A 20,726-nucleotide genomic window follows, 5' to 3' on the forward strand; every position below is an offset into this window, starting at 1 on the left:
TTAAATTAACTCGTATATATCATCTAGATCCCGTATATACTCCAGAAAACATTTAAAAATTAAAATTTGACCTATACAAATGCAGTTAAATTAAATTGTTGGTTTAGCCTTTTAGGCGCAGCGTTTAGTATCGTCTGCTAGCGGTTAGGAACACCGTCAAAAAGAGCGCTGTCGCACAACGTAACAAAACCGCTTATTCGCTACAAATTTGACGACATGTATAACAAGAACACGTAATAACTGTAATAACTCACGACGGAGCATCGTAAAAACGTCGGGTGAGATGCGTCACTTCAGCTAAGCGCACAGAGCGACGGTTTAATCGCGTTCTATCTGTGAGCACCGGGCAGCGTACGGTAAGTGCTATTTCTCTTCAACCTGTTTAGAATTTCGTTGCTTCATGACATATCGTGCTCAGTATTTAGAGAAACGCGTTAGTTGTTAGCCAATTGCGCGAAGGGCCATATTCGTGAGTGCATGTATATTTGTTAGGCATGTAATTTGATTAGTACGCCAATAGCACACATAGAAGATACGGTAATGGGAGTGCGCAAGCTTTGTTGTCAAAGATGCCGTCTGTCTGGTATATTTATGAGTAGACGACCATGCAGTCTTTTCTTCTTAGTATATTCACACATGAAAAAAATCGCAGTTCCGCCCGAAAGGCGATGGAAGCACCGACTGCGATAGCATTGATTAATAGCTGTACGAAGTAAGGATAGCAGTCTTATCGCCCGTATAAACTTGTAAACATTCGCTTACTAACTAAATTAACAATGATAGAATGTGTAAGCGTGACTCAACGAGGACGTAGAAAGAAACAGACACACAGAGCTGCAGCGCTGTATCTGTGTGTCTGCTTCTTTCTACGTCCTTATTCAGTCGCGCTTACACATTCTTTACTCAAACCAACTAGCCCGCCAACGTGTTTTGACTAACCAGCACGGTGTCACGTGCACACATGTAAATATGAACACATCTCGCTCGATGAGCGCGGAAATTAATTACTCGCTGTGAAAATTCTGGAGTGAGGAATCGCGGCAGCAGCAAGCGAATTGACCTTAACGAATCTCTCGCTTCAGCGAGAACGAAACGTCGAAAGCACGCTTCCTCGCGCGCCACAGGTGAGGGCATGCATCCGGGCCGCGTTCCTCGCTCGCGCACGCCAGATTGAACCGCGTTCGCCGGCTCACCCTCACGCTTTCACTCATACGGGACCTCACGGCGACGGCGACGGCAGAAATGCGCCTGGAGTGTCCATATAGTTTCTATCGCACAAAAAAAAAAATAGAGGAACACAACACATATTCAGTGTTGTTCTTAGCCATGCAGAAGTGGCCGTGTAGAACTTCTATATTTCTGCAAGGTTTTAATTTCCTACACCATCTGAATTGCACAGTAGATTCTGGTTTTAATGCCGACACTGAATTCTGACACACATATATGGTCATTAGTTACTTTAATTGCTGCGCTTTAAGTATCAAAAGCGAGTAAACTGCAACTATCCCCACCATCAAACTAGTTGAAACAAAGTGGATATTTCACATTGTGTTTTGGGACACCCATTGGAAAAATTCAACAGGTCAATTCAGTTTTTTTAGCACTACAGGACCCAACTGGTCTAATTAATTGTACTTAGTGGGACCAACATGATATCTTGCCTAAGTTTGATATACTTGGAACTCCTTTCGAGAAATTTACTCATGCATTAACACACCATGGCATTTCCCTTCAATGATATTTAAACAAAAAATTAAAAAAACACCATTAACCACTTCAGTATGCACCAGGTACATGTCAGGTGCTACAATATGTGAGCAAAATATGGTAGGCCAAGTGGTGCCAGTGGTTAATGAGAAATTAGTAAAGCTTCAAGGGAGATTTTTAACTTCACAGAAAGCTAAATGCCTCTGTAAATTGATCACACTACAAATACAAAGGTATCTTATGTATTTTGTTTGAAAACACATTAAATTTATGATATTATTATTATAAACTATTTTGTTCTTTCACGAGATTACTCATCCAGCGACTTACAATTGGGACCATTTGGTATACCAAGCTCCAATGACATCCAACTAGAACCAACTGAGCGCCTTTGAAAAATGAAACTGAGCTCAATGTATTTTTGTGTTTGTTTTACTGTGTTTTCTTTGTTTTGGTGAGGGCCCTTTCCTTGATGATACCATAGATCTGTCCACATAAGTTTCGAGATGCGTCCATATCCTTTGTACTGCCATGTATAGCTGGAATATGGACTCATCCTCAGCTATCCACATGCCTATGGACTACCAAAGAAGTACTGTACAAAATATTCAGTGCTATTAATGCATGAGTATATAAATGGTGTTCCAACTATAATGCACCAAGATTTCAAAATATTCAAATGCTACATGGCTGCAAATAACCAAGGTAATATTGTTTGCCATCATCGCTTCAATATACTCAAATTATTTTTTGCGTTCTGCCTAATAAGATAATTATAGTCCTAATTGATGAATAAACTTCTCAAATATTATAATTAGATGAAAAGTGTCAATGAGAAAATTGTAGAGCAACATAAGTGTTTTTCTGAGTGTGAAAGAAGCCAGCGAATACATGCAAAATTTCTGCGCAACTGGCTGCTCGAGGATCTTTGCGTGTATTCATGGGCTTCTTTCACACTCGGAAAACACTCTTATGTAGCATGCGTTGAGCAACACAGAGCTGTATCGGGAGTTCTTCACGTTGCTCAACAATTTTCATCTAATTATAGTATTTGAGAAGTTTAATATTTAATTAAGACTGATTATGTAATTAGGTGGAATGCAAAAAATAATCTGATCATCCTCCAGCGGCAGCAAACATTACCTTGGTCCTACGTGGAATTCGCCAATTGCCTACGTGAATTTACAGCTATGTGGAATTTGCCCATTTAAAATCTTAAGTCCATGATATTTGGGACATCTTGTATATGTTTCCATCTTCTGTGCTTCATTGATGTTAGCATAAATTGTTTCTGCCAGCCTCATTCTTACATTAGGGCTCCATATATTTTATTACACAATATATACAGGATCAGTATTTCTGTAGTAATTTCTTGCAAGAGAAAAAGAAAAAAAGAGATATGTGGAAAGATTTGAAACAACTGTCCTGTTGCAGAATTGACACTCCTTCTTTCTGACTTTGAAAGTTAATTATTTTTCGCAGGGGTGTTTGTTCATTCTAAAATTGATTCATCATTATTTCTGCTCTCTGCCAATATAATTATTGTTTTCCATTTTCAAATGATAATCACAATTCAGACCAATACAAGAAGTAGAGTATGTCCTAAATATCACTATATAGATGTTGTGGCACGTTTCATTGCTTGCTCTTCCTTGCAAACTCCAAAGCACATTTGTGACCCAGCAGCTTAGAAAGAAAAGCAGAAGAAATTTACACTAGGTCTATTTTTGTGGCTCCAACTTATCGCAGGTGCTCATCATGGATGTGTATGAAAGAGAGTACGGTGACCTCCTTTACCTGGGAAACAAGGCAACGGCCTATCAACAGTTTTACAACTCCAACATAAAAATGATGCTAACAAAATACAACTTTCTCCCACTGGAGCTCATTAAATGCAGAATGCAAAGCTTTTGGAGGAAGCTTCTGGCGAGAAATCCTGCTTTAAGGTATGCAATTCATTGAGTTGTCCTATGCCCCCCCCCCCCCTTGTTTTTAAATGTACCTAATTACTCTCTAGTTCTCATAACAAAACATGCAAAGCTTAAACAGCATAGCTAATTGCACTTCTACTTAACTGCCACTGCATGTCATACATTGAATGTTGACAATGAAAGTGGTAAATTGACATCTGTGAAAATGGAATACAGACATGGCAGTTTGATTGTGGCTATTCATGCTTCTTCTCAACTTCAACCTAACCTCTTACAACCTTGAACTGTCCCAACATTTTTGTACGCATAAAATCACCACAAAATTCACCAGGCTTTAAGAACAGGCAAAGTGAGAATGTTGCTATGGGATTACATGCTGTGCAAAGTGTCTGGAGCACTGACAATAGGGACTGACATTTTTAATGTTGTTTAATCTTTTTTCATAGCAATCTCAGATTAAATCTACAAGTACAGTACATGTTCCTTACAAAGGCACTTTTAAAGGGGCCCTGCAACACCTCTTTTTCAAACCTGAGGGCACATTGGAATAGGCGAATGCCTATCAATTACTATATACCCCAAAGAAGTTTTTGAAGGGGACTTAATAAAACGTCGGAGACAACACATTGTTTCCTCTCAGCTGCGGCGACACCGATAGCAGTACCCTGCCTGTGGCTCCTTTCTTTTTCTTTCCATGCTGCACTTGTGGTGTAACCCTTCAAGAGTGGCGTCTGACAAAGGTGCCCGAAAGCAACAAAGGAGTGGCGACAAATGGGCAACACACATTAGCAACTGCCGCGTTCCTGTTTGCTAAAAATTATTCAGGAGTGTGCATGCGTGCATGAATTAAGAAGTAGCTCATGGTCATGAACAATCAATCGCCCAAAGTCTGGCATCTATTAGCTGTTGTGCAGTTTATAATGTCGTAGACAACAGCAAAGTAGAAGTTGCCTCAAATGCTGCAGGAGAGAACAAGTGATCTTTTATGCAAGATTGCTGGCTCTCTGCTGCATGCAGCAGAATAATATTTGTCTTCTGTGTTCATGGCAGTATTGTCTACACATCACAATAATTTTCTTACCACACACAAGAAATGTTGCAGTACCCATTTAAGGTGCACAAAGTAAGAGCATGAAGTTGTGAAGATAGTCTAAAGCTTTTGCAAAGCCTAAATTTAAGTGTGTGCATTGCTTTGCATTCTGTCTCGGGGATTAACCTGCTGTGCAGTTTTTTCTGATTAGATATTGCATTTATATATAGAAATTCACATTCCAGGAGCAGGCACGAGAGTGACGTCAGAGCAGCAAAGCTCCTCTGTTCAAAGAAAAAACCAGTAAAGACCAGACAAAGGTAAATACAATACCAGTACATTCAAATAATAATAATAATAATAATAATAATAATAATAATAATAATAATAATAATAATAATAATAATAATAATAGCAAAGAAGGCTTAGAAGCACACTGCCTTTCATTTCTTCAAACAGAAAGCTGCAAAAGAAAGCCCGATCAAGTTACAAGCCACGGCGAAGAGGTTCACAGAAAGCAGAATGTTTGACAGAGAGTGATGAAGATGATCAAGGTGACCTCTATCGCACCCCACTTCCTGGCTTCAGGTCCAAGAGGAATAACAGAAGGGTGGCAGAGAATCGTTACATGCCTCTGGATATACAAGTCACTAGACATGCTCAAGCTCTTGCAGAAGAAAACAAAAGACCAACATCATCTGAGAACAATGGCGAGGAACAAGAACATGCAGAAAAGCTGGAAGAGGAATCTTCGTTAACAAGTCACGAAACAACCGAAATGAACAGAAGTGGTGCACCAGAACACTGCACATCTGATGATACCACAGGCTACCATGAGGAGGTAGGCAACCAGAGGGCCCTGTCCACAACTAAGCATCTTACAACAACACATGAACCTTCATTCTACACAGCCAACACAACCGCGGACAAACAGAACAGCTTGACCTGTAAGGATGCACAGAAGACTGCAGCTGCCACTAAGTTCAATGGGTCAGATATGGCTGGCATAGCAACACTGGTGCACTCAGGCCAATCAACAACACATGATGTCACAGTTGGTGTAAAGACAATTGTTAGTGGCCTGGAATGTTCAAGGCGACAAACGGGTAATGCTGAGCAACTGCAACTCGACACAATCATCAAGGAGAAAAAACTTGATGCAGACTTGGTGGCATATGAGGAAAAAGGGGCTGCCCAACTGCACTTGCACAAAGACAAAGGAGATGACAATGATGTTCCTGACCACTTTGCTACACAGACAACGGTGACAATCTCCAGAAGTGCGAGTCATGAGGAAGGGAGCGTTGGTGCTGCATTTGAGGACAGTGATGGCAGTAAGGAAGGAACTCCGACGCAATCAAACAAACTGAGACAACTTGAGACAACTTTGCCAGAAAATGCTGTGCAAAATAAACCCATAACCAGCCACTCGGAAGAAAGCTGCAGATACTTGACAAGTCACATTAATGAAGGTGTCACCACTGAACAGTCCTGCACTCAATGGTTCAAGTTACAAGAATGTGAGAAGTTTGAAGGGAAGCAGCTACAAGATGTCAAAAGCAAACCAAAACAGGATGTGATCAAACAGCTCAAAGAAAGTGGCATTCCAGTACTCATAACACAACCACATGATGCTGCCACACCAAAAACGCCAGTAACAACTACGCAAGAACACGACAACTATGAGGCAACTGGATTTAGCAGGTTACAGAAAACAAGAAAATCATCAGCAGAGGTCATCAATGAAAAACCACAGAATGAGTGTGTAAGCATAAGTTATGACAGATGCAAAACTGATTCAAAATCACCAACACTCAAATCGACAGAAAATATACAACCTGGAAAGTCACATCACAACATCACTAAGACCAAGAAGCAAGAGGAGCCCAAGTCGTTCTCCAATGATGCACCTACAGGGCATAAACAAGGCAGACGTACTGGAGGCAGAGGTGTTAAGAAGACAAAGTTGTCACTCAGCTATCTAACTCGGATAGCTAAAAACAAGAAAAAACATCCAGCAGATGTTAAAAATAAGGGAAAAAAATCGGAGAGTAAGCAAGTACATGCTTCAGTTTTGCAACATACTGCAATGTCAACCGCAAACAAAAGTGACGACGAAAGTGGGAATGATGTTCAGAGGAATCATGCAGTGGTCTCCAGTGATCACAAAGGACACAAGATGTGCAAAAGGCCACTCACTGACAAATGCCCTACAGGTGTTGGCATCAAGAGTGACAAACTAGACATTAGGCCTGCTTCAGTTTTTCAACCTACCACAATGTCAGTGTCACACAAAAGTAAAGATGAAAGTGGGAATGATGCTGCAGCGACCTCCAGACTTTATGAAGGGCACAAGAAATGCAAAAAGCTGCTCACTGACAAATGCCCTGCAGATGTTGGCAACAAAAATGGCAAGCTAGACAATAGGCAGCAACCTGCTTCGGTTCTGCGACATACTGCAGCATCAACAGCAAACAAAAGTGACGACAGTCAGAGTGATGGGACTGATTCTCAGAAGAATGTCACAGTGGTCTCCAGTGATCACGAAGGACACAAGATGTGCAAAAGGCCACTCACTGACAAATGCCCTGCAGGTGCTGGCACCACGAGTGACAAATTAGACATTAGGCCTGCTTCAGTTTTGCAACCTACCACAATGTCAGTGCCACACAAAAGTAAAGATGAAAGTGGGAATGATGCTGCAGTGACCTCCAGACTTTATGAAGGGCACAAGAAATGCAAAAAACCGCTCACTGACGAACGCCCTGCAGATGTTGGCAACAAGAGTGGCAAACTAGACAATAGGCAACAACCTGCTTCGGTTCTGCGACATACTGCAGCATCAACAGCAAACAAAAGTGACGACAGTCAGAATGATGAGACTGATTCACAGAAGAATGTCACAGTGGTCTCCAGTGACCACGAAGGACACAAGATGTGCAAAAAGCCACTCACTGACAAATTCCCTGCAGATGCTGGCAACAAGAGTGAAGTACCAGACAACAGGCAGAGACATGCTTCAGTTTTGCAACATACCACAACATCAGCGTTAAATAAAAGTGATGACAAAAGTGGGAATGATGTTCAAAGAAATGCTGCAGTTGTCTCCAGACCTCAAGAAGGACACAAGATAAGCAAAAAGCCACTCACTGACAAATGCCCAACAGATGTTGACAACAGGAGTCAAAATCTGAAAAATGGGCAAAGAAATGCTTCGGTGTTACAACATACCACAATGTCAACATCAAAGAAAGGGTATGACAAAAGTGGGAATGATGTTCAGGAGAATGCCACAACAGTCCCTGAAGCTCACAAAGGCCACAACGTACACAAAAAGCCACCAAAGGAGTCTGCAGACTTTAACAAGAAAGATAGCAATACAAGATTAACAAAAGTGGCAACCAAAAGGATTATTCAAAGAGATAATATACAAAATGCTGCCATGACAAGACACGACATGCAAAAAGAACAAAAGGAAATACATGAAAAGACATGTGGCATGCCAATTGACAGCAAGAAGGAATCAGGACAAGTTATAACAAGCAAAATATGCATGGAAAGAACGAGCAATGCAAGGATGGACATCATGGCTGATTCCACAGCATGTGAACAGCAGCAAGAGAACAATGAAATAGCAGTAAAGGAAAAAGTAGGCCACAATACGAAGCTGGTACCGGTCGGTGACAATGTTTACATGGAAACAAAAGCTGCAAAGCATAGGGGCATGGCAGGCCATAGGGCTATTGTATACCCTAAACAACATACCAGAAAGGGTGCAGTGGCCAATCCAGTAGCGCTTGAAAAGTTCAGCAACACTTGTAAAGAGTTACAAGAGGACAAGACAAGCAGTGATACCAACGCCAAGATGGTGATGAGCAAGAATTTTGCTAAAGGTAGCAAGGTAACTACAAAAAATGCTACAGCCACTTCCTTGGAAAGACAATGCCAAACGAAACTATGTGATAGGACAGTGACAAGGTGTCTAATGTCCAAGACAAAAGTCTCATCTGCAAAGGCCATGCAAGAGGAAGCAGCTATGATGTGCTGTGATGATGCTGAGGCCATTCCTAATGAAGAAAATAGCAAGCATCCTAGTAGTCCTGCCAGAGAAGCTGTAACATGTACGGAGTCAAGCGATAATGTGCTGGCTAAATATAGCTTCAAAACTCCAAAGTCTGTAAAATCAGTTGAACTCCGATGCCCACAAACACCGCTCAAGCGCAGAAGTCTCAGACAAAAGAATCTGAGGATGCTAGCTCTTGGAAACGGCGAAACTGGAGCTGCTCTTGTGGATGACAAACAGAGTGACCCAGAAACTCCCTTAGGTTCCAGAGCCAAGTACACAAAACAAGAGGCAGAAAAGGCCAATGAGAAAAGGCTTCAGAGCTGGGCACAAGGTATGTACAAGGAACATAACCAACAAATTCAAGAAACGAGTAAGGCATGGACAGAAAATGAGACAGAAAATGAAGAAGGACAACAGAGTGGCCCAAGAAGCATGAAACAGCAGGAACTCACTTGGAGCTCCAACACTTCCTCTGACCATCCTAGCACCAAACAGCCTGTAATATCTACATGCGCTCGTGACGATGATGTGTGGGATAAATGTCAACAACCTGCAGTAAAATTATTCAGCCAAGACAAAGGCAACAGTGTGCACCTAGCACATCTTTCACCGTCAATGAAAGGAGATGTCACAAGTGATAAGCAGCAGCAAAGTGACACAAATGGGGACATTGAAATGTCTCAGATGAGAAGCTCGGAAGATCTTCGCGGCTTGACACAGTACCCTACCCAAAATTTAGAAAGACTTAAGGCAGCTCAGAATCTGTCCCCGACCACAGATATGCAAGAGGACAGTACAAATGAAATGGAAGTAGATGAGGATGATGATCTACCTTGCTTGACACGAACATTAAATAGGATGCAAGCCTGCAGTCTTTACTCACGAAATGAAGCCAGAGCAGCTGTCATTACAACAAATACAACAGGAGATGCCATTGGGAGAGAACCAAATGCTGAATCAGCTCTAAAATGTGAAAAAGAAGTAGCAAAAAGATCAAATCGGGAGATAACTGAAAATGGAGAACAGATAAGGACACACGATATGACAAAGGAAGTAAGGAACACAGGAAAAATATTAAATGATCCGAACGTAGGAACAGACCTTGAAGCCAGCGATGACGAAGATGACTCCTCCATTTTGTTCAGTATTGACGATGACGATGAAGCAGCTGCATCTGATAGATCTCACAGCTTTTTCCAAATGAAGGTCACTCCAACTCCACTTAACTTTCTGAAGAGCTCTCAGGACAGAAATGATTCAGAGTCTGAAGAAGAACTTTTCCCCTGGCTCACAGACAAGGTGGAGCCAGAAACAAACAAGAGAAAAGGCAAACCATTGTCTGAGAACGCCTCTCACAAAAGTGGCATGAACAGACCAGATTTTAAACGGCTGCGTTTTCAGCAGGAGGATTCTGGGAGACAGCCCAGCAATGCCACGCAGTTAAGGACTGCCAAAAGAGTGACAATAGTCGATGCAGCTACACAGGAAACTCACAAGATGTATGGGAAACGACAGCACACTTTTCCCATTCCCTCCTACAAACGAGAGCACGTAAGGTCTTTCTAGTCTATTGCACTGGCATGCTCACCAGGCTGTGCAAGCATGCCTGTTTGCCAGCTCAATCTTTGGTCGCAAATTGAACAAAAGCTTGCACGACCTCATTCGTCTTTCTTACTGGCACGATCATCACTCTATGCACGTGAGTTTGCATGCCAACATTTTGGTAGCAATATTTGTGGGAGCAAGCATGGCTTTTCTCATTATTTACATCGGCATGCCCTTTTAGATGGCATACATAAAGTAAGTACCAGCAGGCATTATGCAGCAGTTCAATCAACAGGTTATGAAAAAGATAATGAAGCATTTCTTGTATATATTCCAACTGAAACAGTGAGGCATGGAGTCGTTTTTCACCATGTGACTATGCTTCAGAGTCACTAAACAACATCAGTGACATAAGCAGTTTGTGGTAAAAGCTTGGCACAAAGCTAGCACAGCATAGTCTACTCTTAAGGGCAACAGCCAATCAGTATTTGTCATCAATAGTCGAGATGCCTGCAGACAATTATTTATGCAAAAATTACAACCTAATACATCACACAGCAGACATTTTTCCAATGAGGTCAAATAATTTTTTTTTTGTTATATTGGGTTTATTAACAGTTACATGTTCTACTAGGAGTGGACCATACTATGCGCAAAGCAGCATCAGCAAAGCAGCCCTTATAAGTGACGAACTCTATCATGGTGAACAATTCAGGGAACTTTATTCAGTTCCTACAAATTCAGGGCAGTTCTGTGAAATGGGACTTATAAGGCACAGACAGTAGTGGTACTTTTATATGTTGTTATATTAAAAACAAAGCAGTTACAACTGCTGAACGGTAATGGTAATAGCCACTGTTAACTGCCTAAATACCACTACAGGCTTTCTTAATAGCCATACATGCTATTCACTCTTCACATCAATTCAACACACCACTGTCAACAATGTCTGTGAGACTTGTTCTAACTAAGAGTGGCCCAACGAGACAGTTCAAAAGGAAATGGTTTTAGTGTGAAGCAGCAAGGAGATAGTAAAGAAATGGCAGCTACAGTGAATTGCATGATCAATTGCTTATTTCAGGATGGCTGTGACCACTCATCGGTCTGCACTGACCCTCCCCCACTCCTGTCTCGTCGAGAAGCTGAGTTCTTCGAGTCTGACAATGATGAAGACTTAAGCCACGATGCTGACGACTACGAAGTTTAATAGTATTAACAGCTGGTTGCTCCAAGGATTTGCCTTTGTTGTGCCAATGCTGACACAAAATTTCTTAGTGTTCTTGAGAATGAAGAACAAGAAGCCAGGGAAGTTAGCACATGTATAAAAGCCGGTGGGACTACCGCTCCTTTATTGTTAGAGTCTTCTTGGGGTAAAGCTTGAGTTGTTCCAGAGTCTGTTTTGGGTTTACGGTTGCAAGCTGCAAAGTGAAATAAAGTTCTGTTAAAGTTTCAGCCTATGTAAGCACATTTTTCTCACTGAAGTATCGTATAGACTCATGGAAGGGCCACATCCCAACTTGGCAGCTCAAAATTTGGAAAAAAATTTCCAATGAAGAAGCAATCCTGTTCGGTGCGCTGATGTCCCGTGCGGGCATCGGTGAATTTTTGCGCGCTGTATACTTCCGCCTGCCCCAACCAGATGGCGAGGGTTGCGCATTGACCTCTGATGCAATAGTACATCTGGGAATCTGGGGTGTGCACAAGGAAGACTGCACCGGCATCATTTTGACCAAAAGGTTCAGTCCCGTGTAAGAGCTGCAACTTGCCAAAATTGAGAAAAAAAAAAAAAGCAGCCCTGACACAAGTCTATATGATAATAGGCATCAAATGGAAGCAACATTTCATACAGCCCTTTTAAAGCAGCCAAGTTGAACCACATTTTCCACAAACTATACAAGCCTTTATGCTGAAATGCTTATGCATTATGCATTTCACGGGGAGGGATCTCGGAGAAGCGACAACCTGCTATGGAAGCTACATAAATATAGCTGACAACTCAGATGAAGTCATAGCAACACAGGTTCATTTTGGACCTCAATCAAATAAACATACTGTGTTGTGATAACAAAAGGTAACTTGAACAAAGTTACACATCTCACAGTTGTCAGTTCTGGTATACACACATTCTGGGTGTCCAAATAAATTAAAAATTGTGACATTCTTTGTTAAATGATTAGCCGAAGGTTACTAATGCTCACGTTACGACAAAATAAGATAGCTTAATAGCAAAGGAAATGAAGACAATCTAAATTGTGCACCCATATTGCGCACCTACAGGTGTGTCATATGTTGTGACGAAAGGAACACATCTGCCACACTATAGAAATTGAGGAGCACTGGAACATAAGGGTGCAGAAAGGAGGATGTACACATCTACTCGGGTGCCTGGCCCACAGATTCCTGGAACCCCCATGTAGGGAGACATGACAGTGATGTCAGAACTTCTTTTCAAGTTGCACAGATTTTAATGAAACAACAAATTCCCTACAGAAATTAAGTACTTACTTCTTGCCTACGCCAGTTCTTGAGTATCTTGAACCTGGTGAGTGGGTAGCCCAGAGAATCCAGATAGACTAGCAGTACACCAAGCTCTGCTGATGCTAGGAAGCGTCGAGTCAGCGTTCGACTGTTTGGCAACTTTAGACGAATTTGGACAACACGGTCAGAGGAGTCAGCTGGAGGCTCAGGAGGAACTGTAGGCTGCAGAGGATGCCATGGATATCACAACAGGTTAAGTTCTCTGGTTATGAATGGAAAGTTCAGGTGGGGAACAATGGCTGACACAGAGACCTGTACATGTATGTACAGCCTTTGTCAAAAATATATGGGCTACTCCACGTCTTCACCATATATGTCGTTTAGCTGTGTTGTACGATTTCTGTGGTGTGCCTGAAACTCTCGACCTCTGGATGATGATTGCAAAAATTCTTTTAATTCTGCGGGGTGTTGGAACTTGTGGCATACGACAGCAACTCTCTTAATCTGTAGTCATCCTCGTGTTTGTTGACAACGACTGTCAATACATAAAGTGCACTGGACCAACTGCTGAGGGTAATGTAAAGAGGAAGCTTTATGTCGAAGCCAACTCAAATTTTGCCAGAAATGCTTTCCTTTAGACAGACACTGAGCCGATTTGAATGAAATTTGTTTCACTTAAATGAGAAAGATACATTCTACTGACACATGGAAGCTGAATTTTCATTTACACTATTAGTATTTCATAGAAGTGTGTAGGTAATATTTTGTTTTCGTAATATATTATTTCTTGCTTTGCACATTCCAATCAATGCAGTTCGCAGTATTGTTGTGTCAGTTTTCCTTGCAGAGTTATGAACTTGATGCTATTTATCGTTTCTTTTTTGCAATTTTTGGCAGCTCTGGAGAAATCATTCAAAGGCTTAACTCAAATGTTTGCTTTTAAACAGAACAAAGCACATCAAAATCAGTTCAGTAGATGCCAATCAAAATGATTTTTTTTTTCATTCTCGTATATTTAGCTAGAAGCTCCCTCCTAAACATAAACATAGTTACAACAGCCTTAGCAGTAGCCCTGCTCCACTCTTCAAGATATATTTATTTGACACAGCTACTATTTGGTCTTGTGCCATCAGGGAAATGGATGAAATTGAAAGGGTCATATTATGACGCTTTCTTGTTATTTGACAACACAGATAATACTAGCATATCACAATGTTACTTTGGGTTTGTGATAGTGAAGTTTGCGAAGTGCAGTGTAAAGCGATTACATCTAGCTAACATTTCTGGTACATTTACACTATTGATTGTGCATGGCAATCTAAAAACAATGCAATTTGAGAACTTCTCAAAGTCCCAGGCTTTCTCTGATCTCACAATTCTGAAAGACGAAACAGCCTCTACAGCACAAAAACAATAGTTCAGGATTAATCCATCAAGTAATTACAGCAACATATAATTAAAGGGTGCCAGCATGAAACATGCAAAGTAATCATCTCATAAGTCAAGCTGAAATGGTTAAAGGAAACATCTTGCTAACATTTGAGAGAACTCTGGACATTGCAGAGCAAAATTTTTAAACTGCAATCTTCAAATATGATTGCCAGGGTGTATATGGGCACATAAAGATGCAACTACAAGTCACTTGCAGGCCAAAGCTTACCATCAAGCAAGGCAAATGCCACACAAGACAGCGTTAAAAACCTACACTGATGTGCACAATGGTATTCCTGAACAGCAGTAGCCATGGGAAACTATGACCAAATAACGATTCTTGCACCATAGCAAAATGGAATAATGCTAACTACAGCTGTTAGTGAATAGGATTCCGGAGGTACAAAAACACCATAACAATTTTAAAAAAGAAGGGCTCCTTTTTACTATTCTCTGAGAACATGAAAAAAAAGTGCACTGCTACCAACCCTCTCTCTGATGTTGTTATGTGCGTGTAAGTCATGCAGGTCCAACAAAAAATCCAGCACTTCTTTTGTTATCCTCATAGCAACCACCCAGTGATCTTCTCACTCATACCACATCTACAGGCTTAATGTCTATGTAGGCAGTTAGGCAAGGAATGCTACTTGAGCTCCTATTGCAATTCATAATTGATAGGGATACCAAGATGACAAATGTGTGCTGGCTGCCACAGACGGAGGCTGAAAACTCTGGAACACAATTCTTTGCTCCGTTACAAGTACTGCTCACAGCAAAGAAAAAAAATCTAGTCACCTTGTCTTTCTGTTCTCCCTCCCTGTTGCAAGTATCTTTATGCACACTATCACAAACAGGTCCTTTCGCAGGTTCAGGACGACTGTCTTCAACAGCATTAATTTGTGCATCATTGCCAACACATGATGTTGCAATGGCTGGAATCTCCTTCTCAGGCACTGTCATCGGCTGCTTGCCAAGATGTGGCTGTGGCAAATTTAAAGCTATGCTTTGCACACTTGAAAGGCCAAGCATGATTACTTCTTTTAGCAACTTTCCATCATCATCATCATCATTATCATCGTCGTCGTGGATTAAACAGTCACTAACATCTGGCATTGCACAAGGAGATGTTAGGTATTGACCAGGAGGTGGGATGTCATTGGCAGCAGGCTGTACTGTCACACATGCAGTGCCTCCTACAAGCACTGGAGAACTTTTGTTTTGATGTTCAGAGACATTGTCCCAGAGACTTTTAGTGTCAGGGTCCGTGCTGTTGCCTCCAGAGTGTTGCTGTTTGCCCACAGCGGCACGACCAAGACTGATCACTTCAAGCAATATTTTGCTGTCCTGCTCCTCATCACTGCTTTCAGACAGATGCTCATTTTTACTCTGAAAAGTACTGCTTTCAGGTTTGGAGCAAATATGACTAGAGGACAACAGTGGCAGTTCTGCTGGGTTTTCTGTGATGCTCGTGGAACTTGAAACAGCATCATGCCTGCTGCTTTGAGAATACTGGTGTGGTCTCAAAGGGCTTGCCACTGAAACAGAAGATGTGCTTGAAGGCAGGGACTGCAAATACAATTCCGGCTGAGAAGGCACCTTTGGTGCTGGAGTGGAGTGTACCTTGGATGTGCTTGGAGATGTCACGCTTGCAGACAATTCTGGGTTTCCAGCCAGTGCCCTGCCCAGCATCACAACTTCCTGCAACAAGCGGACATCATCCTCTTCATCACTACTATCTTGACATGCTGTTTCCATTTGATCCATGCTGCCACGCATGCTACTGCTCTTGTTTGTGCAAAAGGTTGAACTAAAGTTTTGTGTGCATGAGGGCTGGCTGATATCTGAAAAGCTCTGCCCAGCCACTGAACAGCCTCTCAGGCAATTGTTTAGTTCAGTTACATTCCCAAAGCTATTGCTCTTCCAGGTGAGCTCTGGAGATGTTCTTTCAACAAGACTGCTGACACTTGAGCTCTGCCTGGTGCTTACCACACTGAATTTGTGTGATGGCATTTTGTTTGGCAATGTATTATCCTCACTGGTATGCTGTTGACTTTGACAGGTTGTGTGACTAGATGGCAAAGGTGAGGATGAGCTGCTCTGAAGTGTGACAGATGTTTTCCCCGGTGTTTCTGATGCTCCACTCCAGCTCCTGGTCTTTGGATTACAGTTTGACGACTGTGATACCTGCCAACCCAGTTGGATGCACTGCACTATGAGATCGGCACTGCCTTCCTCCTCATCAGAAACATCAATAAGGGCTTCTGATTTAGCGAAAGACGGTTTCGGAGAATGCTCAGTCAACTCCCAATTCTTCCCATCATCATGACTTATGCTGAGATCAGTGAATGATGCAGAATGGGAGAGTAATGATGGCGTGTCCTCTGTGCAGTACACGCGCAAACAGTCTTCTTCAAAAGATGGTGATGCTGTTTCGTGTGGAGAGTGAAGATGACAGTCATCACTGATTGATGCACGTTTATGGCACTGTGGTGACTTGGGATTGGCCTGGCTACTTTGGGATGAAGGTCTTTGACAACCATCAGGTGAAGCTTCAAGCATATGTTCACCTGAACCCTGTGGATTAGGCCAGGCTTTGGCACTGCCCAGGTCATTCAGGGAAGGTGCATGGGAAAGAACAGATGGTGTACCTTCCGTGCAGTACACACGAACACAATCCTCAGCAAAGTAAGGCACAGCAGCATCTTCATGAGATGTGCGCATGACGCAGTTATCATTAAATGAGACATGCTTGTGTGTGGCATGAGATTTCTGAACTCGTTCACCACTCCATCTATGACTGCGACTATTATCAAAGGGCACAGGCTGCTTTTTTTGGTGGGGCCTCATTTGATAGTCATCATCCCAGTCAGGGACAATGCCGCTTTGTGGACAGGTGTTCTCATTAGCTAATGAATAGGGGCTCTCAGGCCTTGAGTAGCCTCGTGGTGTGCCTTCTTGGGCATATCGCCGTGTTGTGTCTGCAAACACTTCAACTGCACCTTCATCAATGCCGGTGATGCTGTGAGGTGGCAGATGCGACTGGCCTTGCATGTGCTTCCGCCCATAATATGTGCCATCTACAAAACGTGCCTGTCCGTCACGCTCTTCTTCAAAACTGCTCTCCTGAAAGGCCCCATGCTCATCATTATGCCTTAGCAGTTTTTCAATGTTGCTAGTGTCGTCATATTGAGTGAGAGAACTGAGGCTGGTAGCCTGTGACATGCGACAAGGAGTTCCTTCTTCTGCAAAACTTCGTGGGCAGTCTTGGAACACACCGCCAATTGGCTGTGGAATGGGCTTTCTGCAGGGGGGAAGTCGGAAAGCAGGTTCAGGAGATCTATGGCGTGGGCTTGGTGGCATTGTTTGGCTTGGAGAGTCTGGCAGATCACTGGGAGAGACAGCCCCACTTGTATGCTGGCTGCAAAAAAAAAGAGAAGAAAGAAAAGCAGGCTAAAGTTTAATATACAATATTATAGGCATAATTCAAAGTCTATCAAGTGAGCTTACTAATGAGCGTCAACAACCAAAATGTCAAATGGTCACTCTGAATTTGAGGCTTACTGAAAGTGTGCTCCGTCGGAGACCTAGAGACTGAAACAACAACAAAGGGCTACCACAATACAGGCTTACAAATACCTTAAAGTCAGACCGCACATATATACAGCTATAAATTATGAGGTGGCGTGAAACAAGATACACTTACTGCCCTAAGCAAAAGTGTTTACATCTAATAATAGCAAGGGTTTTTCTGTTCTTTGCAAGATTTGTATGAAGATGAATACTATGTAAGCAACTAGTAGGTCCCTTACGCTACCACTAAGAAGTTGCTTCAGATAGCTATAACAGTTTTGTTTCACACATACACTTCAATCAAATTACCACATATAAATTTTGCACCACTTCAATGAACATAATTGTAAAACTTATTCAGTATGCATGTCATTAACCCCTCAGGTGCTACGGACACGCCTAATTCGTCAACATGATATTGAAACTTTGCTTGCGATGAGCTATGCCGACGTCCCTCGTCCATGGCAATATTCTCATTTTCAAAGCAATTTGGATGAATGAAGCGCGTCCACTTAGTTTTTCTTCAACCACACAGATGGCTGCACAGTGTCAGTGTGCAAAAGTAGCTTTAAATCTATCTTTGTGTTCTGCTACATAGATGGCAGCATTTTGTCAGCGCTCAAATAATGCGTTTGAGAAATCGCACTTTTTGGGCACCTTTTCGCAGCAGGTCCTGAAAGAAAACCAGGACCTGGTGTGAGCCCTGTGGCACAGTTCCATGCAGTGTTCCATACTTCATGAAATTTCACGCAGTTCGTGACCTGCCTCAGCAGTGGAAGAATGGGTGAAAAGCTTTCTTTGGTGCTGAACTTTGCTTTGCAGAATAGTAGAGTTTAAAGCACCATAATATAAAGCATTTTCCTTGTTTATGACTGTATTCTTTGTGGCAATGACAAACAAATATATATATATTGTTTAGCAAAGAGGTGAAATTCGGCTTGCACACGTAAAGTATGAAGTATATTGGTTGAAAATGCTTTAAATCGTTTTGGGAAGTTTGATGATGTGTCATGGAATTAAAAGCAAAATAAGGTCACCAATGGTCTGAATAATAAAATGCATAGAAGGTTAACATTGAATTATCTAGCATTCACAGAATCACACTGTCATTTATGAAAGGACGTTGGTGGCAGACATTCGCCATCACTCTTTAGCAGGAGAAGTTTCTAACGCAGTATTGGCTTCACAAAACACGGAAGTTTTCTGCTGGAAGTTTAGGAATATCAAAGAGCCAACGTACACCGCATCTGACGAGGTTGAAGTAGCGAAAAACACAAACGCAGTTGTAAATCTTCAGAAGAAACACGGGGAATACGGGAGATGGAAATTCAAGACGATGAGCAAAACGAGAACAAGGTTCTCATTTTCCTCACTGTAAATCTTCAGTAGCACCAAACAATATGCAGTGGTCTGCTCCAAGGTGTCAGGCGATAATATGCTGCAATCAAGCAATCTTTGACAAAGAATCAAGAATATAATCATGACTTCCAATTCGGACAGATGAAGAGTAGAAAGCAACTTCAAATAATATAACGAAAAACACGTCCAATAACAATCAAGTTCTAAACAAACAAACCAGTGCTAGCAGGACAAAATGGAAGTGAACGGAGGCATACCTGTGATTGACAGCGAGGTTGTGGGCATTGAGTGCGGCTTGCCGATCCAGACTGCTGAGTGAACCGAGGGAGCTGCTTCGCGAGAACATAAGCGGTGTCTCGTTCGCAACGTTGGCCTCATTGAAAGCCGTTGCCATCGTGACGGCTGCAAAAAAAGTCGGTAGGTTTGTGCTTTATCACTCACTAAAGTTCAAACGCTGCGTGCTCGAGTCACGTACTACTACTTAAACAGTGAGGAACGAGTTAACGACAGGGGCGCAGCGCTAGAGTATGCACAGCTCGCAGATGATCACAAACATATTTACCGGTAAAGGAACCACTTGGTCAGCGAAACCTGATCACGAAGTCACCCCACTTCTCCATCGCTCACGAAGCATTTCGCCGCTTTCAGTTGGCACTGGTTCGTAAAACCTGATCGCTTCTACCAGTCGGTTACTCATAAAGTAGCGTACAAACAAGAAAAACTTCTATCAAAACAACGACAAAAACAACAAAAAGTGACAACACGATGCCCATGGCGACAGCGCTGAAGTGTTGATATTAACAAATTTCATGCAAAAGTTAACACTGTATAAATAACCCCCATAAAATAAAACATTCATTAATGCATTTGAAGTAAGTGAGTTAAATGTTGGTAAGCTTTGATACTGTTAACAAATTGTTGAACATTTTGGGACTAAACTAGTCTAGTCAGGCCAACGAAAGCCAAGAACGGTTCACGATTTTGTTGACAGCCGCTGCGTACGACACGTGTTTGGTGTAGTTGAAACGACTGAAACTAAATTCTGCGAAAGCCATGAAGCAACGAGCGGGAAATAAGCTCCCCAACAATCTGCCGCAGTTGCAAAATTTGATAAAACGTGACCCCTTATCCTACAAAGATGAGGTAGGTTTGCTTACGTTCGTATCGGTCAGATGGTCGGTGCCCCCTTGTCATGCCGTGGCAGTTGTTTTCTTGTTACTTAATTGTGTATTGCCACTTTCTGTTCTAGTTCAATTTGCAACGCCACTACTATGAATCGTTGCTTCAAGCCTTCCGACTCCGTCCAGTGGAGCACAATAAGGAGTTGGACGATCTGGTGATGTTTTTGGCACAAGTCAGTCACTGTTATGAAGAAGAGATGAAACAGTTCCCACAGGAGATGATCGATCTTCTCAAAAATTACAATACCCAGCTCGATCCGGAAATGCGGATGGTACGTAAGCTTCAACACTTTCACATAATTTGCTCTGACATTATTTACAAGACCAATAATCAAAATTCCGTCGTTTTGTTTCTGAAGCTTTAGTTTTCGTGCAAGGCATTTGCTAAATACTTTCGACTCTGCTCAGTCTGGTGACATATTTAAGTT

General features: G+C 42.1%; 3 protein-coding genes across 4 annotated transcripts in view; 2 read left to right on the forward strand and 1 right to left on the reverse strand.

Moving 5' to 3' along the window:
* Positions 1-130: 130 nt before the first annotated feature.
* LOC139057332 (uncharacterized) lies at positions 131-11,731 on the forward strand. Its single transcript, XM_070535294.1, has 5 exons — positions 131-356; positions 3,457-3,653; positions 4,914-4,988; positions 5,128-10,285; positions 11,361-11,731. Exons 2-5 carry the CDS (start codon positions 3,466-3,468, stop codon positions 11,484-11,486), a joined length of 5,547 nt encoding a protein of 1,848 aa, XP_070391395.1. The 5' UTR covers positions 131-356; positions 3,457-3,465; the 3' UTR covers positions 11,487-11,731.
* On the reverse strand, positions 11,590-19,893 carry LOC139057333 (uncharacterized). Its single transcript, XM_070535295.1, has 5 exons — positions 19,680-19,893; positions 19,375-19,519; positions 14,984-17,606; positions 12,785-12,979; positions 11,590-11,697 (listed from the first exon to the last, which is right to left on the reverse strand). Exons 2-5 carry the CDS (start codon positions 19,509-19,511, stop codon positions 11,617-11,619), a joined length of 3,036 nt encoding a protein of 1,011 aa, XP_070391396.1. The 5' UTR covers positions 19,512-19,519; positions 19,680-19,893; the 3' UTR covers positions 11,590-11,616.
* A 183-nt stretch (positions 19,894-20,076) lies between these two features.
* Mys45A (SDA1 domain containing protein Mys45A) overlaps positions 20,077-20,726 on the forward strand; it is a 28,884-nt gene continuing 28,234 nt past the window's right edge. For both annotated transcript variants that reach the window (XM_070535296.1, XM_070535297.1), the window contains exons 1-2: positions 20,077-20,260; positions 20,367-20,570. In XM_070535296.1, coding sequence (XP_070391397.1) covers positions 20,171-20,260; positions 20,367-20,570 — 294 coding nt within the window. In that variant the 5' untranslated portion in view covers positions 20,077-20,170. The remainder of the gene's footprint in view (positions 20,261-20,366; positions 20,571-20,726) is intronic.

The sequence above is a fragment of the Dermacentor albipictus genome, chromosome 3 (assembly GCF_038994185.2).
Source record: "Dermacentor albipictus isolate Rhodes 1998 colony chromosome 3, USDA_Dalb.pri_finalv2, whole genome shotgun sequence".
Classification (NCBI taxonomy): Eukaryota; Metazoa; Arthropoda; class Arachnida; order Ixodida; family Ixodidae; genus Dermacentor; species Dermacentor albipictus.

Bases quoted from the DNA above. Each gene is read 5' to 3' on its own strand.
- LOC139057333 (XM_070535295.1), bottom strand. From the start codon at position 19,511: ATGGCAACGGCTTTCAATGAGGCCAACGTTGCGAACGAGACACCGCTT. The intron at 17,607-19,374 runs GTATGCCTCCGT...TTTTTTTTGCAG, and splicing joins AACCTCGCTGTCAATCACAG to CCAGCATACAAGTGGGGCTG. The intron at 12,980-14,983 runs GTGACTAGATTT...CATCCTCTGCAG, and splicing joins AGGGAGAACAGAAAGACAAG to CCTACAGTTCCTCCTGAGCC.
- LOC139057332 (XM_070535294.1), top strand. From the start codon at position 3,466: ATGGATGTGTATGAAAGAGAGTACGGTGACCTCCTTTACCTGGGAAAC. The intron at 3,654-4,913 runs GTATGCAATTCA...TTCACATTCCAG, and splicing joins GCGAGAAATCCTGCTTTAAG to GAGCAGGCACGAGAGTGACG. The intron at 10,286-11,360 runs GTAAGGTCTTTC...TGCTTATTTCAG, and splicing joins CCTCCTACAAACGAGAGCAC to GATGGCTGTGACCACTCATC.